Source organism: Populus trichocarpa, chromosome 3 (assembly GCF_000002775.5).
Source record: "Populus trichocarpa isolate Nisqually-1 chromosome 3, P.trichocarpa_v4.1, whole genome shotgun sequence".
NCBI classification, from domain to species: Eukaryota; Viridiplantae; Streptophyta; class Magnoliopsida; order Malpighiales; family Salicaceae; genus Populus; species Populus trichocarpa.
In genome coordinates this window covers 15,933,323-15,947,863 of record NC_037287.2, presented here as the reverse complement: position 1 = coordinate 15,947,863, position 14,541 = coordinate 15,933,323, and the positions used below count along the sequence as shown (strand labels likewise).

At 33.0% G+C, this 14,541-nt stretch overlaps 2 protein-coding genes across 2 annotated transcripts; one reads left to right on the top strand and one right to left on the bottom strand.

Moving 5' to 3' along the window:
* The first annotated feature begins 3,025 nt into the window (after positions 1-3,025).
* On the top strand, positions 3,026-4,388 carry LOC7497505 (transcription factor MYB4). The gene is made up of 2 exons (XM_002304534.3): positions 3,026-3,468; positions 3,619-4,388. Exons 1-2 carry the CDS (start codon positions 3,336-3,338, stop codon positions 4,326-4,328), a joined length of 843 nt encoding a protein of 280 aa, XP_002304570.1. The 5' UTR covers positions 3,026-3,335; the 3' UTR covers positions 4,329-4,388.
* Positions 4,389-9,592: 5,204 nt separating this feature from the next.
* On the bottom strand, positions 9,593-12,341 carry LOC7497504 (short-chain dehydrogenase TIC 32 B, chloroplastic). Its single transcript, XM_002303640.4, has 8 exons — positions 11,821-12,341; positions 11,489-11,720; positions 11,306-11,385; positions 11,056-11,215; positions 10,751-10,832; positions 10,512-10,599; positions 10,377-10,423; positions 9,593-10,262 (listed from the first exon to the last, which is right to left on the bottom strand). The coding sequence occupies exons 1-8, from the start codon at positions 11,942-11,944 to the stop codon at positions 10,032-10,034; spliced, it is 1,044 nt and encodes a 347-aa protein (XP_002303676.2). The 5' UTR covers positions 11,945-12,341; the 3' UTR covers positions 9,593-10,031.
* Between the last annotated feature and the right edge of the window lie 2,200 nt (positions 12,342-14,541).

Genomic DNA, 14,541 nt, shown 5'->3' with positions numbered 1-14,541 from the left:
GGATATAAAAGTATTAGTGTCTAGAGAACAAAAATTATAAATTATTTACTTGAGTGGTTCAAATGGTATTTTATGCCTAATTAGGCTTGGAACATAGCAGCTTGCCAGTTCCATGCCTAATTAGGCTTGGAACATAGACAAGCTTAAAGTCGATGGGTTGAGAAGGTCGTCAAACACATGCATAATTAAGCCATTTCCCAAAGGCTTTGGATTTGACTGGCAAGCTCAACACGGTGCCATTGCCCAAAGGTGTTGGGTTTGGTAGCTTGCTAGACTCGCATCATATTAGGCTCGGCGCACAACCAGAACCAGAGGCTTAAGGTCTAGCAGCTAGCAGAATCCATGTCTGTTTGAGATCGGCACGTATTTGAGTCTAAGGGCATTGTCTCTAGCAGCGTGCCAGACCCATATCCAATTGGGCTTGGTATGGAGCCAAATTCAAGGTTGATGGGTTAAGAAGGTCACCAGACCCATGTCTAATTAGGCTCGATGCGTAGCCAAGCCCTTGGTAACTGGGTCATGAAGTTCATCATACCCATACCTATTTGGGCTCAGCTTAGTGCCAATGCCCGAGGTCGTTGGGTATGAAAACTCGCCAGACCCATGCCTTATTAGGTTTAGTGTGTACCCGGGCATAGAGGCTAGCAACTCGCCAGACCTATGCCCACTTGGGCTTGGCTCGTAGGTGGTTCATGGAGTATATATAACCCTTGAACCATGTCGTTTTGCTGGAGTGGAGCTGGAGAGTCATTTCTTCCTAATAGCATTAATGAGGAATAAATATTTCTTATACAATATTAATAAGGTATAAATATCACTTAAAAAATATTAATGAGATGAAAATATAGTAGGTCATTGGGAGATATTTTATACATATATAGGTGTAAAAAGATGAATATCTCTAAACCTTTAACTCTTTGTGTTTGACACTTAGTCGAGCTCAAGGGCATAAGGTCTGACCACCAAACCCATGCCCAATTAGACTTGGCACGTAGTCAAGCCCAAGAGTGTAGGGTCTAGCAGCTGGCCAGACCAATACCCACTTGGGCTTGGTATAGTGTTTGTCAAAGAACAATCTTAATCCAATAGCTAAAGCTATTAGGTGAGGTCCCAAAATATGATTTATATTATTTTCTAACATATCCTTCAAGTGACAGCCCTTTGGAGTTGAAACTTGCACAAACCTATATTACATTGTGTTTAATTTTTATCAAATAAATAGAGATAATGAGATTCGAACTCATGACCGCTTGGTCATCAATGCTCTAATACCATGTCAAAGAATCATCTCTACGTACCCAATAGCTTAAGCTATTAGGTGAGGTCCTAAGATATGATTTATATTATTCTCTAACAGTGTCAAACCCAAGGGTTGTGGGTCTAGTCTTGCTAGTCTCATGTCTATTTAAGCTTAACTTATAGCTAAGTCTAAGGGCATTGTGTCTAGCAACATGCCAGACCCGTGTCAGTCTGGTATTGGCACACAGCCAAGCCTAGGATCCTGGGTCTGACAGCATGCCATATATATACCTGTATGGGCTCAACTCATTGTCATGCCCAAGGGCATTGGGCCTTAAAGCTAGCTAAATCCATATCATCTAAGCCTGGGATTATATCAAACCTAGGGATGTTGGATATGAACGTAAGCCCTACTAACCTGTCAATGAGTTATCACCTTACCTTTGGATATTCTAAACAAGAACTTAGGCTTAAAATTTATTTTTCATAATAACAAAAAATGTTGACCCATCACATGCATAAGTAGATTAATTTCTAATCAAGTTGATGTATATTAATTCTTTGAACTCTCAATAAAAAATAACTAGCTTTGTCACTGCCTTCTTGCAATCGCCCACTAAAGCATGATTATAACGCATAATTGATTAGGAAAATATATATATATATATATATATATATATATATATATATATATATATATATTGTACTGAATACTAGGCATATATGTCCTACAAGCTAAAGAAAACTAAAAAAAGACTAAAAATAGTTTGCAACAAATAAAAATGTTAAATAATGTTAAATAGCATAAATTGATTTTTCTAGGAAGAAACTAGATTCTAGTTATTTTTTGTTATTAGCAACTTTTTAAAAACAAATTGGCGGAATAGCACATCTAAAAAAAAATTGACGAAATAACATTGTTTGTATGTGTCATGCTTAGAAAAGTTGACATTTATAACTTCATGAATATTTTTTAGTCAAACTATGTTTTTATCGGTTGTTCAAGTTTTTTTATATATATGTAAAGTTAGCTGGATCAGATTAGATCAACATTCATACTATTTAAAAAAATTTTATACTAAAAAACATGTTAGTAATACTTGAATATTTTTTTATATTAAAAAATAATAATTTAACCAACAAAATAGTGCGGGTAAATAATCAAGTGTCAAACTAAAAGCATATCATCCAACCTATATTAAGATTTTTTAAAAAATAAAATTATCTCTCATGGTCTGGTTAGTTTGAGATTTGAACGTTGGAGATCAAGTAATATAACCTCTACAGCCACACCTTCGACATGTGCTAAATATTGAATATTAAGGCAGCGTGATAAGAAAAAATATTGTAGTCTATAATATATATAGAAAAATTAACTAACCTCCTAATTATTCTCAAAGGTCATGATATATAATAAAATCTCGTTTATTCACATATTTAGAGTCCATTCAATGCACTTGCTATATTGCAGCGAATTTAGTTGAGCACGTGCTCTTAAGAATTTTCTGGACGTCTTTTCTATCCTTTTCAAGCTTGTAGGGCATCCCTTGCCTAGTTGGCAATATTAGGTAATAGGTAATTTTGTCCCAGTCTTACATTGTGGAAATTTCTGACATTACTCTATTAATTTACTTGCTCTGAACTTCAGCCTATACTATACGAAGTTTTATTTTTTCTAGCTGTACAGACCCAAAATGGTTGACCCCAGCTAACATTGTGATAAATGCATGAACAAGAAATAATGGACTGCGAAGGGCAGATAAATATATGAGAGAGTTTTTTCAGCTTATTGTCACTTACCACCTCACACTCAGTGTCAGTGAAACACACACACACACACACACATGCACACACCTCTTGATCAGGAGACCTAAATGCAGCAACTAGTGGTTAAATATATTTATATTTATACTAAAAATACAACACCCTCTAGATTTCTTCTCGTAATTAATTTGGTTCCTGAAGTCAAGAAAAAAAATCTAAGAAAGTTCCTAGTCTTGTGGATTTAAAAGGGAAGCATAATTCGTGGAATCTTTTATTTTCTTGCTTGTTAGCATGTCTCTCTCCTTTTGTTGGGTGTAATCAAGTGAGTTGAAATGGGAAGAGCTCCATGTTGCTCTAAAGTTGGTTTGCAAAGAGGTCCATGGACTACTAGAGAAGACACGCTGCTCATTAACTATATCCAGGCGCATGGTGAAGGTCATTGGAGATCTTTGCCTAAGAAAGCTGGTAAGTTAATTACTTCTGTCTTTCTTATACAGTTACGTTCTGATTTAGTGCGTGATGGGCAAATCTCACCCGCACACGTGTGGACGACTAGACTGTTTGAAAGTCGAGTTTCTGATTTTGTTGTTTGCATTTTCGTATGAATTAATGAAGGGCTACTTAGATGTGGCAAGAGTTGCAGGCTAAGATGGATGAACTACCTTCGGCCCGATATCAAGAGAGGGAACATCACTCCTGATGAGGATGACCTGATCATTCGGCTGCATTCTCTTCTTGGCAACCGTTGGTCTCTCATTGCAGGAAGGTTGCCAGGCCGGACTGACAATGAAATCAAGAACTATTGGAACTCTCACCTCAGCAAAAGAGTCAAGAACAACACAGCAGGAAACAAGTCCAAATGCATGGGGCAACCAGCTGGAAAGAGAAGTGGCGCCAACTCCAACAAAAAAAGGAAAAGGAATCAAAGGGAGCTGGACAGTGAAGCCATCTGTAGTGAAAATGGAGAGACTGCTATCAAGATAAAGATTCACCTCCCAAAGGCAACAAGGGTTTCTCCATCCTCTGTTGCAAAGAATATCAACGTTAATATTCAAAGCATGATTGGGTCATCATCTAGACATGCAAAGATTGGTGATAATGCTAATTGGGGCATCTCTGGTCTTGAAGTTGTTAGCAATGATGGAGAGGCATGGGCTTTCAATAGTGAAGAATTTGATGGTCTTGTTTATGACCATGATTCCTCGTGTCCAAATTCTTTACCCAATGATATTATGCTAGATGATATCTTTGAGGAATACCAGGAACTCCTCAAGCCAGATGATCATGGTCAATTGGATTCCTTGGTGGATTCTCTTATTGCTTGATTATTGATGTAATAAAAGGATGTGCACTACTGCACACGCCTACCAGCTCCATTCATGATCTGCTACCCCTTTTCAATCTCTATCTTTTTAAAACGAGTTGTCTTGCACACGGCAAAGCATGGCGCACTAAAGGTTATCTATCAACGATATTGACAATTTTAATTTGTGATGTCTTTACTATAAAGATTTTCATTTTTTCTCTTACGAAAGACAGGAGGCCACTTGTTTTTGTCAGAACTTTTGGGGAAACAAAAAGATATATATAAAAACAAACTTTAATCAAATGTAAACAAAATATGACACGAGAATATAAATATTGCACTCTAACTAGCGTGGCCTCGCTATATAATAAGACTTCTTAGGTTTAACTTTGGTCTCTTGTTTCTATTCACAAATTTACATCACATGGTTAATATTCTTCTTGGTCTTGTTCTAGATCTTCACAAACTAATTTCTAATGCCATCACATGCATGCTTTCTTTTTGAAGTAAAAAATTGTAATAAAATAACTAAATATTGTCACAAAAGTCAATTAACTAAGGCGTTCAGCAAATGAAAAGGGGTTTGTTATTGATTCTCGCTAACTAGAAATTTAAATTTGTTGTCTCTTATGATAAGTACAGGTTGAATTTAGATTGGACTTTGGCTAAAGATCGTCGATAAGTGGGACCAATTGTTTCTCTATCTCATGCAAGCAAGGCAAGTCAAGCCCTAATTAATTTTGCTATTTGAATTTTAGTTTAGCTTGTGCTCTAATTTGGACCTAAAATTCAAAGTAGGTTTCTGCATGATTGACATTTCAAACCTAACTTGGATTACAAACAAATCAAGCCGGGCCAAGGTTAGGCACGTTCCAGTGTTGTTTGGCATTTCCCATTTGAATGAGCTCAACTTCAACTGGCTGGAGTTGATTAAAAAATAAAAAATTGCAAGCTGTTGCCAGAGTTTTCTTCCAGGCCAGAACAAGATCTTGAAGAGCACAAGCTTAATACAATTAAGGATTACAGTCCAAGTTGCTAAACCACAAAAACCGTGGTATATCTATCTATTGTTCTACAGAGTTTGGAAAGGGAGAGGAGAGGTTTCTCTTATTGCAATTTTCAACCTCATGAAATTAATTTCTTCTCATTTCAAGTCAAAACGGCTACAACACAGGCTTCTTGTCAGGAGCACTACCATTTATCCCAGCCTTCGAGAGGATGAGGTAAATAAAATCTCAGCATCTAATGGTGGCATGTATTCAACGTTCAAGAACGAATACAAAGAAAATGCACAGGTCATTTCGCTTTAAGATGGCGACAAGTCACCCCAGTGGGATCTTCGTGCCTGATGATGCAGTGCAGGTCCATGTCCCAGGAGGGAGAGGAGGTAGCTGCTTTGTGGCTTGTGAAATGGAATTGGGGGGGTTTTAGGATATTTAGGCGTTTTGTGATAAAGGGATCGACTTGGCCCAAACTATACTGGGGCTCTATTGGGCCGAATTGAAGGGAAATATTGAGCCTCGATATATTTTGGACTTTTAAAGGTTAATATCTCAATTCTTGCTTTGTGAATAGAGCAATTGTTCATAATTCTTAAAATATTTACCACTCAATTATAAGCGTAAATAATTTATTCTTGCAATATATTATTAATTTTCTAAAGAAGATCTTTGAAAATCACCCATCATTTATTAGGTGCAACCCATTTGAAGGACATTAATTGGACGATGAGTGAGTGATAATAGAATTTTATTTATTTTCTATGAATAGGAGGTTGTATTATTATTATTATAAAAAAAAAATTATGACTAAATCATTATAATCACATTCATAAAATATTATTGTATTTTTTTAGGTTATTTTTAGTTTAACCCTTCAAACCACCCAATTTTTAATTTTGTAATTTAGTTTTTTTTTATGTTCATCGTTATTTTAGAAATTGTACTTTGTATTTTTTTTTTATTTCTATTGAGTTATAAATTGGTCTTATGAATTTAGTTTTGTTTTTCAATTTTAATTTTTAATATTAGATCTGTAGGAAGTAGAGCTTCATAAACCTTTTTTATTTGTTTTCTATAAATTTATCTCAATCTCGGGTTTACTCAAGTTATTTTTTGGGTTGCTTTTTTTAATTGAATTTTTTTTCGATTTCATCTTTCAACATTAGATTAACTGAAAATTGAGCTTCTTATTCTTTTAGAGATTTAGAGGGCTTAGTTGTATCTTAAAGGTGTTGTCTATGTATGAGACAAATAAATGCCTTAAAAATAATGTTTTCACAATTCTAAGCCAATTTATTTTACTCTTTATTTGTTTCCATTTCCAAGTAGCTTACCAACACAATATATATCATATTTTTTAATGTGAAAAAAATTGATCTGACACATGCCAATAATCTAATGGTAACTAAAATGTATCATATTTTGAAATTATGATTAAAATATTTTATTAGAAAAGATGTTATCAATACTTGGAAAATATTTTTTACTTTAAAAAAATTGATCCGACCCGCAACGTAAACTAATGATCTAGTGGTTACTAAAACGTGATTAGATTTTGAAACAAGGATATCTAAGGATAAAAGGTGATGATTTGATTTAGAGGTAATAAGATAGATGGCTTATGCTATGCAGTAGGCCAAGTTAAATTTTTCCTAACATAAAAAAGAACGCTTAAATAATGATAGTGTTTTTAAAAGAGCAAGAAAAATCTAGGATTTGGATCATTAATTTGAATGGGTTCAATAAACTCGATTAATTTAATAATATGATTATAAAAAAAGCCAATGATAATAATAAAAAAATTGACAATGACATAAAAAAATGAGTGTTTATCATTAATATTATAAAAAGATATTCTCTAAATATTCTTAAAAGATCTTAATAATCCTATTTAATAACATGTTTTTTTTTAATAAGAACATGATAACCTTATAAGAAGAAAATGAAAAAAAATTAAGCTCAATTACCAAAAAATCAAATGTTGAAGAGCAAATTAATTTTTTTTTTTAAATCTGACTCGAATCAACATAGCAAATTTATGTCTTAGTCATGAGACTAAGATAACTTCATGCAAAAGAAAATGAATAAAACATTGGAGGTCAACTTTTAGGCAAACTAAATGATGCTGGAAAAAAATGAACTAAAAAAAAGCTTGAAACTCCCAAATTAACTCGGGTTAACTATACTAATCCATAAAAGAAAAAAAATCACGAAACTCAAGTCCAATAACCTAATATCGAATGATAAAATTAAAAAAAAAATCAATTTTAAAAAAGAACCTAAGAAAATACCGAAGTCAAATCGGGTTAATCTTTGAAACCTATGATCTGGGTCATGAGACTAAGATTACCCCAAAGAAGACAAATATAAAAAGTCACGAAGCAAAACTTAAGTAAAACACTTTTAGTTCTTAAATAATATTTTATATCTATTAAAACATTAAATTATCTTTTAGTCAATTTAATTATAATTAAAAATCCATGATGAAAATTTAAAAAAGCCTTTGGACAATAGTTAATTAATATTTTTTTATTTTAAGGGTAGTTTAATAATTTTATTGTGTTTTAAAAAGTGACAATTCAAAACAGCAACTAGCTGCTAATTAAATAAACTTTTTTTATAGATAGTTTAGTCATTTTATTATTCATTAAAAATATGACAAGAATGTTATGAATCTAACCGATCGAATAATAACTAATAAATCCTGGAAAAAAAATCATATTACTCTCCATAATAATTTCATTGATTTTTCATTTTAGAAAGCAAAAGCTTCATTAAACCATTTCAATCTAAATTGTTTAGTGTTTGCGTTCACAATGAAACAACTAGATTTTTAGGTTTTTGTTAATAATTCTTCTTATGTAAAACATGAAGCCACAATATATATAGAAATGTAAATGGATGAAGAAGTAAGGAAGTTTCATGGACATTTCACGTCACCACTTGTACTTAGTCAAACTCCATGTTGGAGGGAGGCATTTTCCTTCATATGCATGAAAGCAACTAAAATTCACTGTATGCCCACATTCTCACCCTCTTCTTCGTTTTCTCAATATCGAAGAGACGCAAATATGTATCGGACAGCCAGGAATTGTCATTTTCAACGCTTACAGTGCATGTGCTAGAGAGGGACATGCAACCCAACGGTGGGCCATGAACAAGTGCACGTCCAAATTCCCAAGAAAATTTTAAAGGTGTTACATTGCAAAGTCATTTTCATGAGATAGAAATATGGCATGTACCATTAGGAAAGGGAATCCCAAGGGGCTGGCACCATGATAAAAGAAACCACCACCCCCCTTCTTCTTTTTTTATTTCTTTTCAGCTCCGATTCTGAGATTGGGACTTAGAGAATTCACTGTCAAATCCCTAGAAGATACTCCTTACCTTCTAATTCAAAAAACAAATCATCTGAAAAGGGAAAGAAACCTTGGCCCCGCATACATGAAATCTTTCAACTTTGAAATGGGTGACTCCATAAAATTCTAGAAGCAAAGGTTTCTTTGATAACTGGTTTCAATGTTTACTGTGACGTGCCATGCATCTTATAAGGCTAGCTAGCTCTCCTCTTATCATGAGCAGACGGTCTTAACTACGTGGCCTGTTTGGTTATCAAAGCCTGGCTTTTCAAGCTGCAAACATTTTGCATGGTTCTATGCCTCTAGATAACATCTTTGTGATCTTCTGTCACACAAGGGAGGATGCTATTTAATGATTTAACAGCAACAAAACGTAAATTTGTTAGCCAGGTTGAGGCAATTAAGTTGAGAGCTGGACGGGAATTAGTAGAGGGATCGAGTCAAAATCCACCTCTGCCCCATTTCCCGTCTAATTACGTAAGAACAAGATTTTAAAGGGCAAGAAGAAGCAAGAATTTATTGGGTTGGACGAAATTACCACCCCTATTTGAATTACAACCCTTACGTGCATTTGTGCTTCTATATTATGTGTTCATCTCTGTGTGAATTGCGATATATATGGTGTCATGAATCAAGTGAAAGCTATATATTCTTTGTGCTCTCAAGTCTCATTTCCTTAAAAAACATTGTTTCCCTCCGACCTCCAATCCCCTGGCGCCTGGTAGTGGGGTCCCATGCATCCACCATCACCTTGAAGATATTCTTCAAAAATGAACCACCACATGGAACAAACCGACCCCATGTTCTTATTGCCCACTTGTTCTTTCTCGTTTTTTCTCTTCTTTAATATCTAGCTTTAATTGAAAAAATATCTGCTCGACCCATATATAATTAATCATTGTATAAGTATACCGGAGCCAATCTAAATATTTAGCATTAATGTTTATGTATATCAAAATTAATTCATTAAAAAACTAGCAAAAAAACGATTCACTACAAAAGTGCTGCCTCTAAGAATCTCATATGCTCTAACTACATAGAATGCATTAAGCAGTATAACGTCCAAGCAATATTATCTATGACATAAATGAAACTAATTAATTAACATACTCTAATTAAGCAGTGTACATTAAGTATTATATTTCTCTAGCTAGCTTTTCTCATCATTTACTCTCTCTTCTCATCATTTACTCTCTCTCTCTCTCTCTCTCTCTCTCTCTCTCTATATATATATATATATATATATATATATATATATATATATATATATATATATATATTTCTTGGTTCTTCTTCTTCTTCTTCTTCTTCTCTGATCTCCTTCTGTCCCTAATGATCTTGCATTTATTCTTTTCTATTCTTTTATTTGAATTGCTTTTTTGATGTATCATAATCTAATGCACTAGTGAGTGGGTCAAAAACTGCGTTTGACCCTCTAGAAACCATGATTTCTGAGGCAGTCCATAACCGAGCAGCTTCTGTTGAGTTGGATCCCAATTTGGATGTCGAGGCTTCGTTGCAATCCGAAAAGTACTTTCCAGTCACATTTACAAGTGTTGGATGTGTTGCTACATAGCATGTTGTAGCAGCAGCCTACAAATAGCAACCCATTAACAATTTAATTCTTTTCACTCAAAATCTATATATGATGTTCAAACTTGATATGTTCTTTAAGCTCAAACGATATAAATTATATATGTTAGTTACCTGAGGAATAGTTTTCAAGAGCTTGGAAGTCAAGAAAAATGCTATATCTGCGTGTGGAAAAAGGATAACATGTTAAATTCTTTAGAAGGGTAATTTTCTAAAAAGAAACGGAAGTAAGAATTCATGTTATAGTACCTGTGGCCATGCCTTCTCGTTCTCTTGTGAGTCTAGTTCTTACGACTCCTGGATGAACACAATTCACAGTCACGTTGGCCTCCATTTGCTGCATTAATTAATTGGAAAAATGCATAAAAGAATCAATTAATCCAAATGCAATACATATATATAAAAAGGAAAGCAACAAATATCACTTTTTTTCTCTGATCAACTTGGAAATTAAAACAGACTATTTAATTAGAATAATAAATGACAACCTTAAGTCTCTGTGCAACCTCCTTGGTGTGCAAGACAATAGCGAGCTTCGAGAGAGCATATGCACGTGTAGGATCGAAATCACTGTATATACATCGCGACACCAAAAAAAAAATCAATAAACTAAAGGTCAACCATGTGTATAGTTTATGAATATTGGATTTCTTATATATATGGAAAATAATAAGTTCATTAATTTTCCGTTCCGGTCATGAATAGTTAATAATTTTATTCAGTACTGCGCTATACCAATTTCATAATTATTTATAGTTAATTTTAGTGGGGGAAATTAGTTTTGTTCTCTTACCATAATTTGTTTCGGGATATTTCACAAAGATATCGGATCATGTCGCCGGAAAACCAGTTGTAAATACTCGATGAAACATTCACTATTCTGCCTTGTAATGAAGTTGTTTTTGCTGTTTCAATCATCTTCTTCAATAACAATTTTGTCAATAAAAAGTGACCTGAAAAGGATTCCATCCAAATTAAAGCCAAAATTTTAGTTCTTGTCATCATTAATATTAATATTAGTTTAGTATATAATTAATAATTACCTAGATAATTAGTAGCAAAGGTCATCTCTATCCCATCTTCAGAGATCGCAGGCTCGAGTGCAAACCTTCCAGCATTATTTCTGATACCAGAATAAAGAAAGAAGATTAACCTAAGAAATTAAAAATTAAATATTCGTTCTCTGTCTCATCAACCAAACAAATAAGAAATGTTTATCTTCTTACATGAGGAGGTTGAGAGGCAGGTTCAAGGACTCAAACTCTGAAACAAAGTTCCGAACAGAATTGAGAGAGCTAAGATCAAGTCCCATAACTATGATGTCGGCATCAGGATTCTCCGATAAAATCCTTGCCTTGGCATCTTCTGCCCCTTTCAGGTTCCTAGCTGGCAACACCAGCCTCGCACCTCTCTTCGCCAGCACTCTTGCCGTCTCCGCTCCTATCCCTGATGTGGCACCTAAAAAAAATAAGAACAAAAGTCTATTTCAGTATTCTGTACGCAAAATGTTAAGGTTTCAAGCCTCTCTTCTGTAATAAAAAAATAATAATAAACTCACCGGTGATAATGGCAGTTATGGAATGCAGATCGCAGCAGTTTTCAGTTACTTGCTCGGCGGTGGACTTAGAGCCATAGCCACTGGCTCCGGCTGAGCCAACGAGGTACTTCAAGGTTTCAAACATTGCTAAAGTTTCTTTCTTTCTTTCTGTTTTTTTCCCCCTTTTCTTTTATCCCTATAAGGTATGGATATAGTGGTTTTTGTTGTGTAGTTCTGTTTCACTCGCCTCTATAACTAACTGATCAAAACGTTAGGTAAGGATGGAATCAAGAAGAAGAAGAAGCAAAGGACGTACTCGCTTTCCTGTGGTTTTGTAGTTGAGAGAGATTGTACTTCCAAAGAAGGGGTTTTTGTTTCTTTGTCAGATTTTGCAGCCTACGCCGCTTTGCATTTACTGAAGAAAGAGATATTGGTGTTATAGGTTGGTGATGTTGTGATAAAGGGAGATAATGAGAGAAGGTTTTTGATTTGTGTTGTGGTCATGGCCTAACCGGATCAAAGCAGATGATTGGAGGGGATTTTATAATGCTTGAGAGAGACGAGGGGAGGACGATTATGTGTTTGCCATTTGATTGATTGAGTGATTGATGGTCTCCATAAATTTTAAATTTGCATGATTCGGAGAGTGATTGTTAATTATGGGCCTAATCCAAAACTAATTACAGTTTAATTAACTAGTTAAGGGGTGCAATATCTTCTATTTTTAGATGTTTTTTTAATGTATTGATTTAAAAATATATATTAGATTTATTTTTTTAAATAATTTTAATTTTTTAATATTAAAAATAAAATAAAATAAATATAAATTTATTTAGATACATTTTCAAATAAAAATAATACTTTTAAAAACATCATTTATAATAATACCAACACTTAGTAGGAAACATAACAATATTAACAAGAGAATTGCGTGAGCCGTGAGCTATGAAATGTATGTTCCTCTGGGACATGAGGTAAAATTGTTGCCGCGTAATTTAAGGGTGATGAATTGAAAATGAAAATTACATTAAAGTTTATTTTATATTTAATGAAGGCATAAGTTTTTTCAATATAATACTTTTTATAAAAGCTAAAAATTCATATAAATCGGAGGCATTAATTATTCCTACGTACGTATACCAATATATATATTTCGAACACATACATGTTCCTTCTTATTAAATCCATTTTTTTTTTTACATTAATGCAAAGATTTTGCATAATCTATCACACCCACAAATTAAGCATGTCATTTGAGGTAATTAAGAAAGTGGTCATTGTAAACAAAATGAAATAAAAAATAAAAAATCCAAAAGGTTATGAGCATACCCAAGTTAAAACACACAATCATTAATTCATGATATGGGTTATTTTTTCTAAGAGAAAACTCTATAATTTTATAATCATTAATTTTGAGTCAACACAATTTGACTTACATTCTAAAAAAAATAGAACATAAATATTAAATTTTAATAATTTTTTTTATTAATATAAATTTTCAGTTCAATTTATATATATCTTGACTAATTTTACCTGCTCTAAAATTAGCGTTAATCTAAACCTCAATTAATAATAAGAGTTATGGGCTGTGACCTTTCACAATTCTCGATGTAGATGTACTAAACTCATCTCAAGCAGATATTCAATGTGAAAAATTGAATATGTGGGAAGGTGATGAATTTAGGATCCAATGTGTCAATCTATCAAATAATTAATCCACGGATAAGGGGTTTTAAACTATAATTTAACTCGGATTTAAGAATTTCTCCATGACAAGTTCAAAGAGTTTAGGTGGATCTTGCTTCATAGAAATTCAAGTTTAAGTTTCACTGACTGCTTATTCTCCATTTGAATAATAAGTAATCACATGCACCACCACATGCCTTGAACACGTTAAATGATCAGCCAACTAATTAAATCTTCTCTTTCTCTTGGACGGACGACGGTGTTACATTTTGATTATACTATTATGTTTTGAGTAATTAATCCTAACAACGACAACTGAGTTTATATTTTTTTTTATTTGAGGTATTTGAGAGTGCGGTAATACTTGTTTTTTAAAGTGGTTTTTTATTCAGAAATGCATCAAAATAATTTTTTTAGTTTTTAAAAATTATTTTTGATATTAACACATCAAAATGATTTAAAAAGACCAAACAAAAATTAATTTGAAATAAAAAAAATATATTTTTTTGAAAGTGCTTTTAAAATGTAAAAACAAATGGTTCATTATCATCAAAATTTACATGGAAATTTAAAGAATTTTTTTTCTTTAATGCATCAATCCAAAAGTTGATCGCTGTATAAAATATTATCAAAAAATAATTTAATACATAATATAACAAAAAATACTCGAAGATGCTATCTTATTAAGACTCAAAAACAATAAAATAAATTATGGATTAAATTAATTAGTTTTAGATGTCTTATTGTGATTGATAGGATAATATTGTTTTGTTGAAGGAAGTTTTAAAAAAAAATCAATCGTCAAACACAATGGCTAGAGGCACATTCCAATGCTTATTGAGATAGTAAAATGATATTTTTGTCATTCACCGAAACTATAAATATGCTTGTAATTAGGGGTAGAATTGTCTTTTCTATAAAATCTATTGCTCATTGTAAAATTAATTGGGGACAATTTGGTTATGACACTTTTTTGTACACGGTAAAGTGATTATTTTAACCTTAAAAGTAAAAAAATATCTAGCTTTCAGTCAGGGGCTCTTTTGTCTTTCAAAA